Source organism: Nothobranchius furzeri, chromosome 4 (assembly GCF_043380555.1).
Source record: "Nothobranchius furzeri strain GRZ-AD chromosome 4, NfurGRZ-RIMD1, whole genome shotgun sequence".
NCBI lineage: Eukaryota > Metazoa > Chordata > Actinopteri > Cyprinodontiformes > Nothobranchiidae > Nothobranchius > Nothobranchius furzeri.
Window position 1 is genome coordinate 74,428,902 of NC_091744.1, and position 22,742 is coordinate 74,451,643.

The window sequence follows — 22,742 nt, forward strand, 5'->3', positions numbered from 1 at the left end:
TTTTTTTAGGAAAGGAGAGAACAACAGAACACAGACAGCCTGAGGCTTGGCTGTGTGTGACAAACAGTGCTTATGGTGGTGACTTAACCAACGTTTAACTTGATTCATGCTTCACTTATTATTAAAAATTACAATATTTTCCCCCTCCTACACAAACGCCTTCACAAGCAGAACGCTGCAGTGAGGTTAGAGGGAAAGCAGTTCCTCCACTCATTTGTGCACCATGTATGCATATAAGTATGTGCATATATACATTATAAATAAAATATAAAATGTAGAAATAAGCTATAATAAAATTGGCCAATAGCGAGACATTTCATCCTACTTGCTAGTATTAGATTTACCACTTTAATTCATCAGAACCGAGCCGAGCGGCGTCGTGCATTTAGAGTGCTTTATATGCATGTACGGTGAGGGTTCCCAAAGCAAAATGTGTGCAAATCATTTATAGGTCCCTTGGATTAGCCCACTTGCTTTGATTTACGGCCAGTGCTTCCAGTTCCGTTTTGAAAACTGGTCAAAATGCATTTGCTCAACTGCAATACATCATCCCTTTTGGTGGGAATTCCATCTGTTTCTCCCTGGATGTAGAAGAATTTAATAATTATGCATGCAATGCCCCAAAAAAAATAAATCACAAACATCTGCAGATTTTTTTTGTGTATAATTCAAAATGTAATGATTGATGTATGATTTACTTTTCATGAGTGCTGTTATTCACGCCAGCTTGACTGCTTGTATGTTTAAACAAATTGCAGAAAGGAATTAAAGGTGGTCTGCTGGTAAACAAAGAGCATATGCAAGTTGAAAATTGAAACCCAAAAAGCTAAAACATTAAATAAAGGACAGCGTTATGAGATATTGTGAGATATGAAAAGCTTCATAACAGACGACAGAATATGGGTATTCAACACAAAAACTAATAACTTCTAAATAATGTGTCTTACGTCCTCTGTCACAGTCAAATTACATATTATTTGTGCACTTGCACAGTTTCAATGAGGTTTTCTTGGTTTCTGACAGCAGAATGGTACAATAGCTGAGAACTGATCTGATCTGTGAATTCCACATGTGGATAATAATTCCCACTCATCAACAACTGTGTTGTTTTGTTTCTAAATCATATTTTCATCTAAGCCCTTCATGATGCCCATGTATATTACATTTCTAATAAGTAAAAAAATCCTCAAAGCAAGGACACAAATTGTTTTTGTGAAAAAGGGGAACAGAGAGAAAATTGAAGGCGACTGCACCACATTTTCAGAAAAAAAAAACCATAACTGGGCATGACTGTGGACGCAGAGATTTAACAAATGAAACTGCAAGCACATAGCAAATGATTGTGGTGCAATGGTTAGGCAACTCATTTGAATGCATCGCTTGAGCAGTTCTGTTAACTTGCAGACGATGTGGACAGCCTAGGGCTTCCTCAATGCCTGTGCTTTTCTACCTTAAGGCAGGGAAAAATGGTGAACTGTGAATCTCTACATGATCCTATTAAACCTATGAAAAAAAAGGATATTTATCACTCATTAAACATGCACCGCAAACGTAGAGAAAGCAATTTAAAGAAGCAATGTGTAAAAATTCTACAATAAAAAAAGTCTAATGTCTCAGTCATGTTCAAAGGAAGCTTACGTTGAAACAGATTTCATTCTCAGCCGACTGGGTTGTCGTCAGTTTTTCTCCTTTAAAAAAAACTAAAGAGGAACATTTTTACAGTTTACAGTCCGTGAGCCTGTGTGGTTGCCGAGTCTGTGCTGAGCTAACGCTGCAGTGCAGATATTTGTAATTTGAAGGGCAAAAAGCTCAGGAGTTTTTTAAAGAACAGAAGCCAGTAAATAGGAGCGACCTCGAAGTTAGTGCCTTCTAGAGTGCTGGACCCCCCCCCCCCCCCCCCCCCCCAAGGCACTTTACAACACAATCAGTCATTCACCCATTCACACACACTTTACTGTAATATCGGGTGAATCAGGTTAGAAGCTAATATTGAGCTATCAATGCTCACAGGCAATTAGAGGTAAATAATCAGCTCTAAAAATATCTTAAGATGATTTTTCAATCACCAACAACTTCATATTACAGTGAAGTGTAGGTATGAAGTGAACACAATCATGACGTTTTACTGCATTCAATGAGTCGTTCAGAGCAATACCAACAAGCTAACAAGAAGATGGCAAACAACCAACGCTTAGTCAATGCCGGAGGGAAATTATCGCAATAAGTATAGTAAGTGTTCCCTTCTGTAAAACACTCAAGAGTGCTAACACCAGATACAACTATGTATTTGTCTACTTATCAACTTCAGTGTTTCCCCTTCATGGGCACAGGCTGAAATTCCAGCGCCACGGCTACGAGATTCAATCCCCACCCCCACCCCCAATGCATGGAAGGGAAATGCACGGCGCGCAACAACCCCCCTGGCATGCTTGAAAATTTTCTATGACCTTACTTTGTATGTCTCATCTTTACTTGTCATCTAGAATCTTCTGGTTCTGATCCGTAACTTTCAAAAGCCATGAAACTCCCAGAATTGCAGTGAGAATGTAACTTATTGCTTGCAAAAATGGCCTGCAGTAACCAAATTTAACCACAAGATGCCGTTCTTACTCCATTCTTGCATATTGCACCTTTAATAACTTGAGCTGGTAATTCACTTTAATATGTATGATAAGTTAAAAAGCCAGTGTTAATTCTGAACAAACAAGTTGCATCCACTCTAGTCTGAATAATTAAGATATAATCACAGAAAAATTGCAATTGCAATCATTAATCAAATGCTATAGACTGCCTTTTTGAGATTGTAGCACCAGCAGTGAAATTAATTTCAGTTGTGCTTCGTGGCAGCTGCAGATATAGCAGTGATAGCAACTGTAATAATGACATTGGCAGCAATAATTGCGGCAGTAATTGCATTAACAGTGACACTGACAGCTTTGGCTTAATTTCTAGCAAATTAATATTTTCATTTTTATTTGATTATTGCATTCCTGATTACTTCATACAAATTGCTGCCAAGGCTAGTTAATTTAGGTGATCCTATTTTTGACAGATTGATGCACTTCTTTGTCATTTTCCAGCATATAATTAGTTCTTTCACAGCTCTAACAAAAGAATATTTACGCTGCACAAAGGAGATGTAGCCATTTTCAGTGTTTCGCTGTGACGTGGTAAATGTCTGCAGACACCAGGGAAAGCCAGAGCCACAGCAGCACTTCGTGTGTGACCGCACACCATGCAGCCTGTTTTCAAAATGTCATGCCTTCACTGACTGTTGTTAACCTGATTGCTGCAGTGACCACCCTCAGAGTTTTGTTCATTCAGGGTGCAAGCGATCCTCGAAGCAGCCGAGGATAAGTGTGAAAGTGAACATTTTTTGTAAATCCACTCACTCGGCAAGTCTTTGACTTTGACTCTGCTTTGTAGAAATCAATAGTACATATAGAATTATGCAGTAAATACGAATGGTGGACATTCGGTACGTTTTGCAGGAATTTTCTCTCCCAAGTCCTGGCAGGTGAGACAATATGCAATCAAGCAGAAAAATTGAGTATTTACTGAAAGCAAGTGAGAACGAAAGTTGATTAGATGTGTAAGTTACTGCTGTATAGTCCGATTTAGTGACCCAAGTTGCTTTCAACTCGCTTTTTCATCCATGTGATATCAAGCAGGAGAGCATTTATCAGGGAGCTTCATCCATCATTATTACTGTGTTGTAAACACAGCAATTTCCCCAACTTTCTTCTTGCATCATTTTCTGCCTCCAAGGCGTTTCAGACACACTCCACCACCTCCCCCCCCCCCCTTGCATTTCATGCTGTGAGAGCGCATCTACAGCAGAAAGTCTCCTGCTGTGAAGTACATGTGTGAATAGCAACTGCAGAAATGGTCCAGACCGAGTTGTCCACACATTTTCTCAAACATCTTTGGTGTTCATGTGTGAAGACGGCCCTATGTGTGAAACAGGGAGGAGGAGGTGTGGAGATTCAAGGCAACACATTGCTCTGTGGCTAAAACAAACAACTACAACACACCTCCTAAGTAGAGCGTGTTAGGTCCATTCAACCAAGATGATAAGAGTGATATAGCTGGTTTCCTCACATGTGTTGCATCATGTTAGACGGCATATGAGAGGAAAATTTGGACAACAGCAACAGCCACCCGCCTTCACCTGTACCAAGTGCCACTCCCGAGTCGGTCTGCAAAGCTACTCTCGGCGGTGCAGGTCAACTCACAAGAAGCTACACCATCGTCTACCGAGACGGACGGATATCGACGATGACTTTGTGAAGCTGGTTGAAGGGATAAAAAAAGTCTATTTGCTTTACATCTTGCATTTTACAAAAATAAATAAATAAATAAATAAATAAAACTCACGAGTATTTTATTATTTATTTGATTGGTGTATCAATTTACAGTTATAATTTCCCTCCAAAAATCTAAATCATGTATTTTATTCTTCATTTAAATATTTAAAGGTCAACATTCAAAAAGGGCCACTCCACTGAAACTGCTCTGTTAGCAGTGACTGAATCCTTAAAAGAAGCTAGAGCAACTGCCAAATCCTCAGTGCTTATCCTGCTCGACTTATCGGCTGCATTTGACACTGTCAACCATGGCTTCCTTTTGTCCACACTCTCTAGCATGGGCATCACAGAGAAAGCACACGCCTGGTTTGAATCGTACCTCACAGGACAATCATTCAGTGTATCTTGGCTTGGACAATCCTCTACCGTGCAGCATCTTGCCACAGGAGTCCCCCAGGGCTCTGTACTAGGACCTCTTCTCTTTGCCATATACACCACCTCACTGGGTGAGATCATTCGATCACATGGCTTCTCCTACCACTGCTATGCAGACGACACCCAGCTCTATCTGTCATTTCCACCAGACGACCACACTGTCTCTGCACGAATATAAAACTGTCTCTCTGACATATCAAAATGGATGAAATCCCACCATCTCCAACTCAACCTCTCTAAAACTGAACTACTTGTCACCCCAGCAAAACCATCTATACAGCACAATATCTCAATCCAAAATGACTTCCTATCTCTGGCTCCTTCCAAGGCAGTTCGAAATCTGGGTGTTGTGATTGATGAACACCTGACCTTTAAAGACCATGTTGCCTCTGTTGCTCGTTCATGCCGCTTTGCGCTGTATAACATACGAAAGATCAGACCATACCTACCACAACATGCCACCCAGCTCCTGGTGCAATCTACTGTCATCTCCCGCCTCGATTACTGCAATGCCCTTCTAACTGGTCTTCCAGGCTGTACTGTGAGACCTCTTCAAATGGTCCAGAACGCAGCGGCGCGTCTGGTCTTCAATCAGCCAAAAATAGCACATGTCACCCCTCTGTTCATTGAGCTCCACTGGCTACCGCTAGCAGCACGCATCAAATTCAAATTGCTAACACTAGCATACAAAGTCCGAGATGGTGCGGCTCCCATCTACCTGAATCCTCTTGCAAAGGCTTACGTCTCAGGCCGGCCGCTCCGGTCATCACAGGATCGTCGACTAGCAGTGCCTACACCACGCTCAGGACGATCCAGACTCTTCTCATGCATCGTTCCACAAATGTGGAATGACCTTCCAAGCCCTACCAGAACAGGGGCTTCCTTTTCAATTTTCAAGAAACTCCTGAAGACCCTGCTCTTCAGAGAGCATCTTCTAAACTAGCACCCTCCCTGCACCCGTCCCCCCTCTCTACCATCCACTCATTTGTTCCCTCCTCTCCATGATTAATGTCAAGTTGTTCTTGTTATTGTTGTTGTTAATCTCAAGGGCAACATGCTGATTATCACTTGTAAGTCGCTTTGGACAAAAGTGTCTGCTAAATACATAAACATAAACATTACTCGTATTTTTAAAGCATTTGCAGTGGTCTCTAGTGAGAATCAATGCTCTTTAAGTGGTACTTTGAGGAAAAAAGCTCTGGCTCGCCTGTTTGAGAACAGAAAAGCCAGCTGGAGGAACAAGTAGCAGAACATGGCAGAATCTGCAACCTATATTCCTGATATTTGGACTCTGCGCCTCTGACAGCAGCAGGACTGCCACTAACTTTCTCTGCTTTGCAACCAGTGTTACCAACTCAGCGACTTTGTCACTGTTCCTGTGATTTTTGGAGCCCCCAAAATAACTTTATTCCAGAGTCCTTTTAATGTTGTACAGCTCCAAGCATTAAATGGTCCATGTGTGTGGAACTGAATGATACGCTTTCTTGTAATCAACCCAGGCTGTGCACAGTGTGGACAAGCAACACAAGCCAGAAGGAGTTCTGCTGTGTGGTGGAGTTGCTAATGCTAACGGTTAGCTTCTACTAGTTGAGACATTCTCTGCTGTTTGCTGGATGCTAAAATAACAACAACCTTCCCCATTGCAAGTCAAGACCAGAGTCCATGAATGTTAAGTGACAGTGTGATAGATCTGTCAGGCTTTTCAAATCTTAAGAGTTTCATCATCTATTTTTTGTGTCGTTTTTATGTCTCTTTTTTAATGTGGACATTGAGTCCGATAATAAAGTTGAATTGAATTGAATATTTTCCATCAGATGCTAATACAGGAGATAGGAGTAGGAGACTATTTTCATGTTTTGCCTGCATGACAAACACAGAGTGACAGATTATTATCAAAAATAATAAAATGGTTTTTTTTCTCCATTGTAGGTGACCTATAAAAACAATCGTTGATGTATCTGAAATAATAAAATCTCAGGTCTCAGGCACGACAAAGGAACAGTTTAGTCTTCAATTCACTCCAATTCATTTAAAGTGAATAACAGCCAGATCAACATTGTGAGCAGTCTTAAAAAAAGGCCATTTCTAAAGAAAAGAAACTTGAATAAAGGCAGCGAATGCACACATACCACTGGGTTAATATGTCACAGGAACACAGAGCAGTTTGATAGGCTTCGCCTTTTCTCCCCAACACTTCATTTATACGCACAGGCCTCCCTTTCCACTAAAGCAACCATTCTAACAATCACTATCTTTTGCTTTCTGAAGGTTTTTACTCAATATAATGTTAGCAACAGGGAAAACTAGGAATTTGTAGGTCAAAACTTTCTTTGAGTAATAATTTCTGTTTTAGCACCAAGCCATTTCTGGAAAGAGGTTAGTAACAGCAGTCTCCATGAAACCAAATGGCACACTTAAATGACGGGCAGCTTTCAGCCAAGGTAAAGCAAGCCAAACCAGCCAATTAAACGTCCCCCCCGATTAGTAAACAGGATTATAGTTAATGAAACAACAACTGGAGTATGAGGGCAGAGAAAAAGTTAAGACGAGAGAGCACAGGGGGATGAAAATATAAAAATGGTGGTTTGGTCTCCCTTCCTGGATGTTAAAGTAAAAGATTAAAAAAGGTCATGCAGTGAAGATGAAAAATGCATGGAAGAAATTTAGATTGCAACACAAAAGTGTTTTTTTATTATTAGAAAACAATGTACAAACAAAATATTATACAAATATAACAATATAGAGTATTTGATGAAAACAAAACAAAAAATAGGTCATTGCATGGATCAATCACATATTAAAGTGCAGTAAATATTCAAAAAAAGGAGCAATCACCTTCATAATTGTTGAATATGAACTTCAAAATTAAACACAATTTGCAACGAGAAGCAGACAACTGTGGTTCTCAAAATGTTGGAAAGTACACGGCATTGTACCGGCAGTCACAAAAGCCCGAGTTCCCCAAGCATGAGAGTGAAGCTGCTGCCAATTATCTCCATGGCAACCCGCAGTGGTGTTAGAAAAAGTTGTGAACTCCTTCAAAAGTTCTTAATCTTAGAGTAAATAAAAATGACCCGAAACCTCAGATTTTCCACACTTGACCCAAAGCTAAAAGAACTCAAAGTTATACCAAAATAAACACACAAAACAGGACTATTGGTCACTTATGAATGAGACAAAATCCTGAAATATCACTTGATCTTTGATGGCAGCGTTGCGTGAACTTTAAGCACTGGTGCTACAGTCAAATGAGAATCCAGTCAGTGTGATGACCGTAAGCGGTGAATCATCATCCGAGCATCTGTCGGAGTCAGATCTCCACTACACGTTTGTGGATTAGTCTCATGACACAAAGATGATTCCTGAGAGCTTTTAAAAAAGGAGTTAATGATGTTCTGTAGAAAAAAGGAGCTTCAGAAAATGTCTGATCAATTTTTAAAAACTAGTCAATATCAGATGAAGTTAACGAGTCTGAAAATTGGTGCAGTGATATAAATTCTAATGGATTCATAGACTTTCAAGTCCCTCTGCAAGACATATTGAGAAGATTCTAAAGGCTTTATATTCAAATAAATATTTAAGTGATTTGAAGACAGAACAAGAGGCCTGGATGTTTCTGTGAGAACAAATATGGTTAAAATGCTTGGCAGAAAACTTCACTACATCTTGAATGAGCCCAGGGCCCATAAAATAATGTTTCTGTGTTTTTACAAGTTATTTATTTATTAGTTTGTGGTAGAAGTTAGAAATCATGCATACAGAGCTGCAAACGTTGTCATAAATGTTCCTAAGGTCAGGTTGTGGCTTCCATGACTAGTTCGTGTAAAAGTACAATATTTCTGTTGTCCCTGAAAGTCTATAAACTAAATGATAATAGATTTGGTTTTGTTCCTGCATTCTCACAACAAACTATACAGTAAAATGATAAATCGTTCTTTGAGTTGTTTTTATTGATACTGACCTGTTAGATAAAGAATATTGAAGGGTAACTTTACTCATTTTCCATACATTTGCAGTGGTCTCTATAGGAATAAATGCCTTGTAAGTCGTTCTCTAGGGGGGAAAAAAGCTCTGGTGCATCTGTTTGAAAATGTAAAATTCATCTAGAGGAGGAAATGGAAGCAGACGGCAGAATCTGGGTCTTATTTCCTGATATTTGGACATCTCACCTCTGATTGGTTAGTGGCAACACAACTCTACCACTGACAGTTTGCTCTGCAATGTTGACGTTTTAGCTCGACAAATACCACAGAACTGAAGGAGTTGCTAATGGTAACGGTTAGCTTCTACTAGTCGAGGCGTTCTCTGCCATTTCCTGGACGCTAAACCAACAACAAGCCTTCCCCGTTGTGAGTCATGATGAATGTTAAGTGACAGTGTGACGTAGATCTGTCAGGCTTTTCTAATCCTAGAGTTTCAGCATCTATCTTTCATCAGAAGCTAATGCAGGAGATAGGAGTAGGAGACTTTTTTCCTGTTCAGTCTGCATGACAAACTCAGAATGACCGGTTATAATCAGAAATAATCATTAAAAATGTTGTTTTCAGTGAAAATGACCTTTAAAACAGTCTCCCATATTTAATTATGCCTTTTTATTATTTAAAATATCAACCTTAGATTTTAGTTTGTAATATATTTGTCTAAAAACATAAAAGCAGTGACAAACGTGGAAATAAACTATACTCAAAACGCACCTTTTCATCTACTAAAGCCTCACAATATTTCTAATATTTCACATATTTGCATTTTGCAATGTTTGATGACGATTTTTATATAAATGATCCTTTCTCTGGCGTGTTGAGGAGGTTTTAAATAGAAAAGCAGAGCAGGAAAGATAGCAGTTTAATTATACGAGAAGAAATGTATGCAGCCAAAAAAATAACTGAATTAAAGCAGTGCCTGTCAGTCAAGAACCATTAATATTAATAGGTCTGAATTAATAATGATGAACAAACTCACTATGTAACAAACTACCAAAAAATTGTGTATTTTTTTTATCTCTGCTGCTGCGAAAAGTAAATTATCCCAAATTATGATAAGTGGTCAAAAGAGAGAAATTTTATGACAGCATGTTCTGTACTGCTGCTTTATTTTCCTCTATTTCATCGTTTCATGACCACTGAGCTGCAGAAAAAAAATTCTCACTAGAAAAATTTTAAATAAAGTCCATGATTCCATTTATTTACCAATTTATTATTTAGTACCAATCAACCTGACATAAATAAGATAAAATTGCCTTGAGATTTGCATAAAATTGCAAGAACCTACTTGCCTGTGGAATAATCACGCTGAGAGGATAAAAAACTGGGGGGAAGTAAAAGAGCATTTGTGTTCGACAGGAAAATCCAGCTGAGTATTTCTTGTCAGAAATATTATGTTTTCTTACATTAATCTTTTAGTGCCATTATCATGCATTAGAGCCTCAGCGAATCCCATCCAATGAGAATCCTTAGCGCCTGCGGCAAAACTTCACCACTTTTATTCAGACTGGAATTTCCCATTTTCACTTCTGAGACATGGGAGAAACTGACGGAAAAAAACCGTCTGCAGCACAGCCAGTCCTTCCACAGCCAAAACAGTGTAGCATTGATTTAGGAGCAGGAATTGAGCGATAGAAGATGTACATCTCAGAACAGGAAAGTAACAGCAGAACCAGTCAAATCACTAAACTTTAATTTTGTATTGAGTTGATGCAGATATAGTTTAAACAACTTACATGTTTTCCTCGAAAACCATACGAAACATGAATGTAATGTGCTGTAACACTATGGCTTAATCACAATGCTTTTTAATAATAACCAACAAAACTATAAATCCGTTACGTTCATAATAAAAAACTGTAAAAACCAGAACTCAGCCGGAGTAGCTCTGAGACATTTGCTATTTTTTGCCAGCCTTTGTAAAAACTAAAGTGGTTCAATATCTGTATACCATCTTTTCAGTCCACCTCAGAGAAGGTACATTTATTTCATATTTGTCATTATACACATGGACCTACAATGTATAAATAGGACTAGTGGGCTTTTCTAATTTTTCATGATATATCATGAAAAATAGCTTTTCTAATGTTTTTCATTAAAATGCAGATCACAGGAACACATACTGACTACAGGGCAGTTGCATAGCCTTGCAAGCCATCCCATTTGTAAATGTATAGTCCAGCCACGACCCATTCAAACATCCCAGCCGTGGGGCAAAATCAATGATTGCCTTTCAAACTGTCTTCGCACACGATTGGACGCTACTAGGACCAATCAGATCAACGAACTATGTGACGCATTCAACACTCAGAAAATGAATCAGCCAGTGAGACTGTAGTCCACCTTACGCCATCAAAGAAGTAGAAAAAGCAAATGCTTCCTGCTTTGAAATAAAGGCCTTAAAGAGCAAGTCACCCCTAAATCAACTTTTTTTTACTGATAAACTAAATAATAGAGTGTCTAATCGTGCTGTAGACACGTGTAGTCAATAATTAGGCACTTTAGTGCATCTTAGTTAAAATGTATATATTCTGCGTAAAACTGTCAGTGTTGTGCCGTCCTGGTAAAAACTCTGCACTGCATTTGAATTTAAATCTGCCATCGTTATTGGCTAAGAGGTACACTATGGTGTTAGCTGGTACCTTATGATGTCACAATGTCATTGTGAGCCTGTGTGTGTGTATTTGTTACTGGCTCCGCCCTCTCAGTCTGCCAGGTTTTGTTGAATTTTTCAAACAGGAAGTGGGAGTGGAGTAAGCCTTGGTTTATGCTTGACGCATTCACTTTCCGCTTGGTGATGCGGCTCGCGGATGGAACGCGCTTCACAACTCGCAGCGTTTATGGTTCGTGCGGCTCGTCTCTGCGGTGAGCCAATATTCTCCCAAACTGAACGGGGCAGCATGGAGCTCTACGGCATGCATCCAACACTACACCATAGTAGAAGTAAAAATGACTGTTTACAACATGGCATTTCAGCATTTTTAACAGCGTCCTCGTCTTTTCCGACAGTGCGAGCTATTTCTCTCCAAGAATTATTAACAACATGTTGATCACGGTGATCTCTGAGAGCTGAATCATACAAATGTCTGTGTTTACGAACCTCTGCCATACTAGTTCTTGCCGGTCCGCCATGTTTTTCCGCGTCCGACCGTCCGCGTGGTTAGAGATTTTCCTAGGTGCGCGTTGCGGAAATTTTGGGCCGCTCGGAGCCGTGCGGACCTCGCGGACGCGTCAAGCATAAACCAACCTTTAGACTCTGGTAGGGGGTGACTTGCTCTTTAAGTACCTCTATCTGCTCAAGTCTCAAATAAAAGCCCAAGTCCATAATGTCCAAAGTTGATGCCAAAGCTGTTTGAAACGAGCGCCATTCCAAAGCTGACATCTTTGTTGTTTTTCTCTGTCGCAGCTCTGGTGCAAAGCCAGCCCAATTAACGTAGAGCGCTGTGAGTGGCCAGACACAAAACTGTCCGGGCCAATGGTAGACCTGCTGAGGCTACAATGGTGTAGACAATGAGTGTGGCTAGATAGACCTGCAGAACAAAATCTTTTTACTACTGCTAATGCTGGCCTACATTTCTAAGCTAGCAGTTGCATAAAAGAGATAAATTTTTTAAGTAAAATGTATTTTCTTTCTGTACAGCCCAGTATCATGTGATTCACTGACTAGTATGGACCCATAGCTTAAAGAGGCCCTTCACTGAGAAACAGGGCTGTGTGGTGGTGCAGTTGTTAGCACTGTTGCCTCACAGCAAGAAGGTTGCAGGTTCGAAACCCAGCTGCGATCTTTCTGCGTGGAGTTGCATGTTCTGTTCTCCCCATGCATGTATAGGTTTCCTCCGGGTACTCTGGTTTCCCCTACAGATCACAACATGCCCCATAGGTTCACCAATTGTACTTCACTTTGGATAAAAGTGTCTGCCAAATAAATAAACATAAACAAATGTTTGCTTATTATTATTATTATTTTAAAACTGCATGGTGGCGCAGTGGTTAGCACTGTTGCCTCGCAACACGAAGGTCGCAGGTTCGAAACTCGGCTGCGGCCTTTCTGCGTGGAGTTGCGTGTTCTCCCCATGCATGCGTGGGTTTCCTCCGGGTACTCCGGTTTCCCCCACAGATCACAACATGCCCTATAGGTAAAAAAAAAAAAAAAAAAAAAAAAAACTGTAAGTCGCTTTGGGTAAAAGCGTCTGCTAAGCACATAAACATAAACATAAAACGATCATCACTCTGAGTTTACCATGCCGACTAAATGTGAAAATAGTCTCCAACACCTATCTCTTGCATTAACTTCTGATTGAAAACCCACTGTGTTCCACTGTGGAGACCATGGGCAGCTCCTTCAGAGGCACACTGAGACGTAGTGTTCTGTAAAACAGAACACTACTGTAGGTCTTTCATCCCCTGTGCAGTAAGAGTGTATAACGTCTCAGTTTAACTGGTACTGGCATTATCCTGATACACAATAACAGTTTAGCGTCCAGGAAGCAGCAGAGAACGTCTCAAATAGTAGAGGCTAACCATTAGTATTAGCAACTCAACCACATAGCAGAACTCCTCCAGGCTTGTGTTTTTTGTGGAGATAAAACCTAAATGCTGCAAAGCAAACAAAGTCAGTAGTTGTGTTGTGTTGCTGTTTTCCAATCCGAGGCAAGATGTCCAAATATCAGGAACTTTAAGAGTCCAAATACTGCCATCTGAAGCTACTTTCTCTTCCTCTGAATTCTTCGCGCTGAAACAGGCACACCAGAGCTTTTTTTTCCCACCAGAGTATGACTTACAAGGCATTCATTCCTGCAGAGACCACTGCAAATGCATCACAAATATGAGCGAAGGACTTATTTAATGGCTGGGCAAAGGTCTAGAATAATATATGATTTAATGTAAAGATACAAATTCAGAAAGTTTGGCCTAATCGGTGACTGGCACATCTGAAACTCAAAAATCTGACAGTCCATGAATGCACCATTGCAACAAATAAGAGCGACATTTTCTCCTATCTTTCAACTCATCATTGCAAAGTGCTGATTCATGCTAGCAGCAACAGATCTGCTACTTGGAAATGTTTTAATTTCCAGAAAGACAATTTACCCATAAATAAAGTATTTTATTATTTTATCTGTAGCTGTTTGAGATAAATTTGAATCAGACAGATCTGGAAATAGTATTGCCCCTTGCACTGGGTGCATATCTATTTTGATGCAAAGCAAAACATAAAACATCCATAAACAGGGCAGTTATCAGTGTTTGTGAAATTACATTTTGGAGAAACGTTGTGCTTTTAACAGCTGGCACAAGATGCAATCAAACACTTGCTCATTATTAAATGGAAATGACATTTTAGGTGAGCAAAACAAAAGCTGGGAGAGTGTTTTCCAGCGGTTTTTGAAGTGGGCCACAAACAGCAGCTCAAGCAGCGGGGGGGGGGGGGGGGGGGGGGGGGGGACGGACGACGACAGCAAATCGCTTATTGCAAATTACACTATAGCCTTGTGTTTTGAGTGAGATAGCTATAAATAGAAATAGACCTCTAACACCAAGGTTTAGAGGGGTTGTGAATACAGAAAGAATGTAAAAAAATACAGAGAAGGTTCAGGTAGGCATCTACTCCAAGGTGATTCATTCTGTCAACACCCACAGAGCCAGCCCATTCTCATGAAAACAACGATTCTGACTCAGCTCAAAAGGAGCGCAGCGTGCCATTTAGCTGTAAACTCGGGTCTGGTTTGGAGCTCCTACGCAAACACGATGCAGTGCTGCAAAGGTACAGAAATAATATCAAATAAAATCTATTATCGATCGCATTGCCTGGCAGAAACTGATATAATGGTGCTCTTGGGTGACTTACTAAATGCCGATCTACACTAGGAAGTTTCAATGACCTTTAAAACATAATCCCTGTTATTCAACACACGTATACATAGACACGGATGTAGACTTTTCAGCCTGGAGACCCACTTATTGAAAATATGTGGTTACATGAGGACAAGCCAAAAAAAGTGTATTTCTAAGGACCGTTGTGAACAAATAATCAATTAAGTGATGATCCCATAATCACATTAGTGATAAAAACCCATTACCTTCTGATTATACATCAGCCTCTTTGCTCTTCTTAAGTGCCTTATGGAATAAGGATCAAAGATGATTTCCTCTCTAAGCCCCTTTCTCTGCAAATCCTCACCTAACCAATACCCTCACCTACCCACACACAAAACCTGTAAAACATCGTTGTCCCTAACAGCGCCTACTCGTGGGTAAGAGATTAAAATGAAACTCATTTAGGTGTCCCCGTAAAACTAAGACCGAGGACATTTGCATGTAAAAGTGATGCATCCTTGCAGCAGGAAAAGGTTCTGGCTGGGATAAGCGATGTGAAATAGGGGGAAAGACTCTGTTTCACTCCTCTGGACTGGAGGAGCCTAATGTCACAGGAAATAAACCAACAACCCGCCACGATGCAGAAGAGATCCAGAAACAGAGTATCACCGTGGAGCATTAGTTGTCAAGTCTTCCTGGAGTGATTACATTTCCCTTTGATGTACTGACTAATTAACACAAGAGAAGAATGAAGCAATGTCTTTGTGGTTTGATGAAACAAGAAGATAAAGAGAAGAAAGTAAAGGAATCACATAAGAAAGGAACGCAAGAGGCAAGAATAGCCTAGCTCGGTGCAGAGAGATGTTATTTTTATAGCATCGTGTGTCTAGAATATGTATTTGTGATCTGTGAGCAGAATACTAAACATTCAATATTACCCAAATCACTAAAACTCTAGGATGGTTCTCCACCTAGCTTGATTTGTTACTGCGCAGAAGTTTTCTTTAACTGTTTCAGACAGAAACGAGTGCAGCCCTAACAGATCGGTCCAAAAACCCTCCAGAGTCCAACAAAAGACCACTGGAGAAGTTTTACTTAAAATCATTTATTAAAACCCAGCTAATTATTCCCAAACTGTCATGAATCAACCACATCTGCTTGCACGGATCACAAGGAAATAAAAACATCTGGCTTTGCTCTCTAGAGAAATCATCGTTTCTACGTAAAACTAAATAAAAATGAGCTCTGAAAAGCTCAGAAATTCCTCTGTATTTGAGACAGATGATGGAGGGACTGGAGTATGAGGAAGAGGGCTGTTCGCTGGTGTATGCAGCATTCAGGTGGCTCCACTAAGACGCATGCAAATGACTTTAACTCTTGAGTAAAGCAGCAAGCCAAATGGCGGCACACTGTCAAGACCCGAGCACACATATGAGAAAGTTTGGTTTTGGGAGCGTTCTGATACTCCAGCGATTTAAGATCCGACTGAGGCCCTGTCCACACGTAGCCGGGGATCTGCCAAAACGTAGATATTTTTCTACGTTTTGGCCTGTCATCCACACGAAAACAGAGTTTTTTCACACGAAAACGGATCTTTTTAAAAACTCCGGCCAAAGTGAAGATCTGCGTTTTCTCCGTTTTGGGTGTCTGCGTGTGGACGGACAAAACCGGACTTTTAAGGTCCGCAACGTCACTTTCCGCGACAAAAAAATGCTGACATCACGTGTGCGACCTGTGTTTACACTAGCCGACATCATGGAAGCCCTCAGAGCTGCGCTCTGTCACTACCCGATCCATCAATTGTCCAAGCGCTTTCTGCTTGTTTGTTTTTGCAAGCGGAATTACTGCTCCTTGCGGAAGACCACAGACGAAGGACGAGGTTAAGAACGTGGGAAGTACTGCCGCCTACAGGTCTGGCATGTCCTTAACAACGTATTTATCCGGGTACGTGTGGACAGAGTTTTTTTTTAAAACGAGGTGGTGTGGATGCAAGTTTTTGGAGGGGCGGATATTCGTTTTTAAAAAACCCGGCTACGTGTGGACTAGGCCTGAGAGCAGTGCTTCTCTCTATATGAGGATTGTGTTTATTGCTTGAGAGCTGTTCCACATGAAGCTAATGTATTAATTAGAATGACCTGACAAGTTCCAAGCAGAAACACAATTGCTGGAATTAAACTGCCTGCATCATAATTACATTTAACAACCTATCAGATGCTAGAGAGAGAGAGAGAGAGAGAGAGAGAGAGAGAGAGAGAGAGAGAGAGAGAGAGAGAGAGAGAGAGAGAGAGAGAGAAAGAGAGACAGAGAGAGAGAGAGAGAGAGAGAGAGAGAGAGAGAGAGAGAGAGAGAGAGAGAGAGAGAGAGAGAGAGAGAGAGAGAGAGAGAGAGAGAGAGAGAGAGAAAGAGAGACAGAGAGAGAGAGAGAGAGGAATGGCTTATCATTCCTATTTCCAACACATCTCTGTAAACAATAATGTCTGCTAGTACGTCAGTGAATCATGCACGCTCCATTTAAGACAAGAAGGGGAAGAGGCCCCACTTCAGCACTATGCTACGCAAACAGCATGGCCCGGAGGTGTCATATGAAGACTTTGTCATGCTCCACTTTGATGCTGCCGCATAGTAACAATCACGCCACCTACTGCATAAGCTAGATGGTCTTAGTGACTTTGTGTCTGCAGATGAAAATATTGCACCCACGCAGAAAACAAAGGTTGCAAATGCAACAGTAATAACTGTAACGGCATGGGATGAACTTACATTGCCTTGGTTGATGAAACCGTGTTCTCTGGCGATGCGGTCAGCCTCCTGAGGGCCCCCATTGATCTGAACAGCCCAAGTGTTGGTGTAGATCTCTGATGTGTCTGTCCACTTCAGTTCAGCTGTCAGCAGGACAAGACCTGTCCACGTGAGCAGCAGGGCCACCCGGGCATCCATTAAAAGGAGGACTCTTCACAGGGGCGGCCGATTCTTCTGTCAGTCACCGCTTCCCCGGCAGAGATGGCTGCTCTACCTTACAGCAGCAAAGTAGAACAGTGGCCTAGAGATGAAGAGGGGGGGACAGAGCAAGCTATAAACAAAAACATGGCCTTCTTAACTGGGTCATTCCAACTGCTTCAGACTCCATCAGGCCCAAACAGACCCCAAAGTGCAGCAGAAACCATGCCTTACATCTTACAAGGGGCGTAAATCACTAGCTTGATCGTGGTACGATATTTTATCAATAGCAGATTATGATTTGATCCTTACCGATATCTCAGATTCAGTCATAATGCCATTTCGGTTTGATTAGATTTAGGATCCACCGATCGATACAACATGAAATGATAAGCGATTGAACACAATCATTTCCTAGGGGAGGGACGATTTCTTCTGGCTGCTTTCTCACGGCTCGCCATGACACTGCTAGCTTCTTCAGTTAACACATTTGGATGTGTTAACTGAAGAAGCTAGCAGTGTCATGGCGAGCCGTGAGATGTGATGTGCTGGAACAGGTGCAAAAACAGCATGTCAGCAGAACTTCAAAATAAAGCTGTTTTCAAAATTAAAGTCTGTTATATAAATCCACTGCCTGGCCCAGAAAAAGTCACCATCAAAACAAAAGGTCACACACACTAATATTTTGTTGGGCTGCCTTTAGCTCTGATTTTGACGCACATTTGCTGTAGAATTATTTCGATAAGCTTCTACATTGTCACCAGATTTATTTCCATCCAGAGTCTGACCGCTGCACAAAGCCTTCTCCAGCACGTCCCAAAAAATCTTAAAGCATCATGCTTCGAATTTAAGGAATACCTCGGCTGATGCAGAGTTGATGATCTTTCCACGAACAAATGAGTCTCTAAAATATAAATATGTGCGAACACAACATGACATGATAATAATGCCTGTAAAACAACGTGTTTTTGCTCTGTTTGTCGGCTACAGAAGCACATTTATAAATAAGAAACATGAAGTTGTCATCTTAAAAAAAACGGACCAAGACTATTTGTGTGATATGCTTGTCAGCCACTAGATGGTGCCATTAGATAAGGGAGAAAATAACAGAAAGAGGCTTTAATGGGGTTTAGGTCTGGACCCTGGTGGCCAATCCATGTGTGAAAATGATGTCTCGTGCTCCCTGAATCACTCTTTCACTATTTGAGCCTGATGAATCCTGGCATTGTCATCTTGGAATATGGCTGTGCCATCAGGGAAGATGGAATAACCTGGTCATTCAGTATATTCAGGTAGTCAGCTGACCTCATTCTTGGAGCACATCCTGTTGCTGAACCTGACCAACTGCAGCAACCACAGATCATAGCACTGCCCCCACAGGCTTGCACAGTAGGCACAAGGCATGATGGGTGCATCACTTCATCTGCCTCTCTTCTTACCCTGATGCACCCATCACTCTGGAGCAGGGTACATCTGGACTCATCAGACCAGTTTTAATAATGCGTTGGACAGTTCTTAACCCAGGTTTAGTCGTTTCGGCAATCTCCTTAGATGTTATTTTTTCTGCTTGATGCATGCCGACGATCTGATTCTCAAACAGACTAACATCTTTTCCACAACCCCCAGATATGTCTTTCCACATGGTTGTTTAAGAAACGAGACGCAACTCATTTGCACCAGTTGTGTTAAATAACTTGTTGCCAGCTGAAAGATAATTACCCACGTAGTAATTATCCAATAGCAGCCTCGTACCTATTTCATTATCTTCAATCCAGGTGGCAACTTTTTTTTGGCCGGGCAGCGTTGTCATTCCATCAATTTTTGTATTTCGATCCATGACCATATGATCAGTGTACTGTTAAACTCCTACACTTTTACCATTTCATTCGCTTCTGGCCCACTGCCATGCGATGAGAAATGCTCAAAGCATAAATATTACATCAAAGCAGACAATGGATCCACCAAAACCCAACTTATTTCTCTATTCTACTTTATATTTTTTGTGAGACCTGAAATGGTAATGTATGGTAACAATATACAGTGTTGCTGCAATACAGGCGGAGCCCCAAGCAAACCAATACTGCTAATGGCAAAAAAAAAAAAAAAAAAAAAAACCTGTGGGGAGACTATTTTTAAATCCTGACTCAGAAACCGGCTCTTTGTTTCACAATGTTCTGCAAAGTCAAACCAACCGACTGTTTCCTAAGTACAGTATGATGACATGATCAGTATACGTTAAATGAACTGTAAATTAACACGTTATAATTACATTATCTGAGAAATCGTTCAAACGAAAAAAGATGCATAGGCCGCACGTCTCTTCTGCCCTTTGATTTTGCAGCTCTGAGCCTGTAAGTCGCACTCAGAGAAGAAAGGCTTTGAGGTAAGTTGAGTAACTTCATATGAGAGGAGATGTAGGCTGTGGGTATATATATATGTGTGTGTTAAGTATAAAAGTTTAATCTTTAAAAGATAAAGAGGAAGGAATCGAAGCAGCCTCTGCTCTGTGTCTGCTGACACCACCAAGAATAGCATCACTATTCTGGTACATTCCATTACATTTTTATTAGAATAAGTATCAAATCTACCCTCCAATAGATGTTAGATTGAGCAGAAACAACCTTTAAATCTTTAATTGAATGCTTCTTTTTTCCATACCACCCCATACTGTTCAGTGGTCTCTTGTGTTTCACACAGGCAATTATAACTAAACCCACAAAACATTAATACCAATTTATGAGATTAGTGTGGCTGATTTTAGACAGACTACAAGCAAATACAAGGAGAAATCTTTGAGCTAAAATGTCAAATAGTCTAATATTTAAGATTTAATAATAAAAAATAACAAGATAATCATACACACAAGGTGACATTTAACATAAATCTAATTGTGCAAGTGGGTCAGTGGAAGAAAAAGGACAAGCTATACTGGTGGCTACATGCAAAAAGCATGTTTAGAATGCAATTTAGTTTTACGTAACATTTGATCTTATTTGTGCTAATGCATGCTGCAAAGATCAATCTGATTACTGACTATTTCATCAACAGAATATTTAAATACTGGAATATGCTGGTGAAGGTTCAGTTGTCCAGGTCATGGTAATCCAAAGAGTTCTAATGAAGGCAACTGGACCTTTTTAGTTTCTTGAAGACGTTTTGCTTCTCATCCAAGGAGCTTTGGCTATTCTGACTGGAATATGGGAGATTCCCTGTTATAAACTGTAGCTGTCTGTTTTTTCTTAATGAGCTGAAACTACCTATGAATACCCCTCCTCTCTACCCCCCGAGGAGTTGTTGATGTCGTTAGGACCAATTGCACTAGAATGGTTAAATTAAACAGAGGAATGTGACCCCAGGTTTCACCTTTCCAGCAACTACAATGCAGCTCTAAACGTAATTCCAAAACAGTTTCAGTCTAGGTCACGCCCCTCCTGCATCTAACCAAAACAACCATTCTAACACAATAGGTCCTAACGACATCAACGACTCCTCAGTCTTTATAAACTGCAGACAGCTACAGTTTATAAATTTGTATTGAAATTAACATTTCATTACATTTACTTTATCACTATAATTAAACAGAGTTAGTACCTCTTCTATATTTTATTAAAGCCATTCACCGTTCTAGACATCCGTTAAAGAAACATGTTTTCTATAATGTCCTGTTGGCTTTCTGGAGTTTTTGCTGACTCTGTGTGCTGTACAGAGATGCAGAAAATGAGCAGAATGTGTGTGTGTGTGTGTGTGTGTGTGTGTGTGTGTGTGTGTGTGTGTGTGTGTGTGTTAAATGAACACAGCCACACTCAGTCGTGCTTTCTTCTTTCCTTCTTTGCTTCTGTTCACCTGCACTGTAATAAAATCATCTCCAGTATCCAAATTCAAGAGCAGCGGTATCCATTAAATAACAAAACATCATTTATGTGTATATAAAGTCAAAGACTAATGAGTTATTTGAGGACTGCATTTAATTTTAGGTGACTGTATTTGTATGTTGTTGCATGACGATGCTGCAAAAACACGGTCCTTTTGTTTAAGAAATCTCATATCAGCCCATTCTCAACTGAACACTAGCAACAAATCCTCCGGACTGCAGTAGGATCTTTGAAGATTAGGGTTGCTTCACACTGAAACCATGAGATGACATCGGGTTTTATATGTGGGGAGTTTGTTGGCAGAGGGGATTTTTTTTCTTTCGTCGTGGAGAGCTGTAGCTACGTGGGGGGCCAAGACTGGTCTATAAAATTTTTTATCCAGGATGCAGGTTTTGTCTGAGTAACGGCAACACGCTTTCAGAATTACAGGACTCCAAAGAGCTAGTGTGTCATTCATCCATTCACGCACACATTCACATTCTGGTGGTGATGAGCTACATTGTAGACACAGCTGCCCTGGGGCGCACTGACAGAGGCGAGGCGTCTGAGCACGGGCCCCGTCAGTCCCTCCAACCACCAGCTGGTAAGGTGGGTTAAGTGTCTTGCCCCAGGACACGTTACCTTCAACCTTCCAATTACTGGACAACCCTCTCTACCTCCTGAGCTACTGCTGCCCTTCACCTGTTAATGTTACAGATGTTATAGATATAGGGGATCGAGCTTTTCAGCTGCTGCCCCCACACTTTGGAACTCTCTCCCACTAAACATCAGGAATGCTCTCTCTCTCTCTCTCTCTCTCTCTCTCTCTCTCTCTTCTTTCTTTCTTTGAAATCACTGCTTAAAACCCACTTCTTCAAACTGGGCTTCCTCTAAAACTAACCCAGCATGCCCCCAGTTTTGTTCATTATTTGTTGTTTCATTACGTGTTTATTGTCTTTTTGTGAAGCGTCTTTGAGTGACCTAAAAAGCGCCATATAAGTTTGATGTATTATTATTATTATTATTATTATTAGTAGTAGTAGTAGTAGTAGTATTATTATTATCTTCAAGGGTGGTTCTTGGGGGGTCCAGGGTGGGCCAGTGCCACCCACACAGCAAACTTGGATCCATACCTGCTGAGGGCAGATTTACGCCTGATAATTCAGCCTCATGCCAGATATGGAACAAAAGCATGAATTTATTTGAAGTTGAAAAGAGATGCTGAGACAAATACTTTATCACTGGAAACTGATAACTAAGATGTCAAAGTATTTTTTTCCCAAAATACATTTGGAAACCGATTGAAAAACTATTGTATCTAAAACAACTGTAATTAAATTGCTGCCCTTATATTGTTGTAACTAAAAGCAACGTTTTGTTTTAATTTTACTTTACAAATGTTCCCCCCTAACGTT

The 22,742-nt window shown here is 40.6% G+C and overlaps 2 protein-coding genes across 4 annotated transcripts in view; one reads left to right on the forward strand and one right to left on the reverse strand.

The window, feature by feature from the left end:
* Window positions 1-22,742, reverse strand: part of furinb (furin (paired basic amino acid cleaving enzyme) b) — a 168,334-nt gene that overhangs the window by 139,273 nt on the left and 6,319 nt on the right. For all 3 annotated transcript variants that reach the window (XM_015964814.3, XM_015964812.3, XM_015964813.3), the window contains exon 2: window positions 17,300-17,579. In XM_015964814.3, the coding sequence (XP_015820300.3) occupies window positions 17,300-17,476 (177 nt within the window). In that variant the 5' untranslated portion in view covers window positions 17,477-17,579. The remainder of the gene's footprint in view (window positions 1-17,299; window positions 17,580-22,742) is intronic.
* Window positions 1-22,742, forward strand: part of accs (1-aminocyclopropane-1-carboxylate synthase homolog (Arabidopsis)(non-functional)) — a 160,752-nt gene that overhangs the window by 117,252 nt on the left and 20,758 nt on the right. The window lies entirely within an intron of this gene.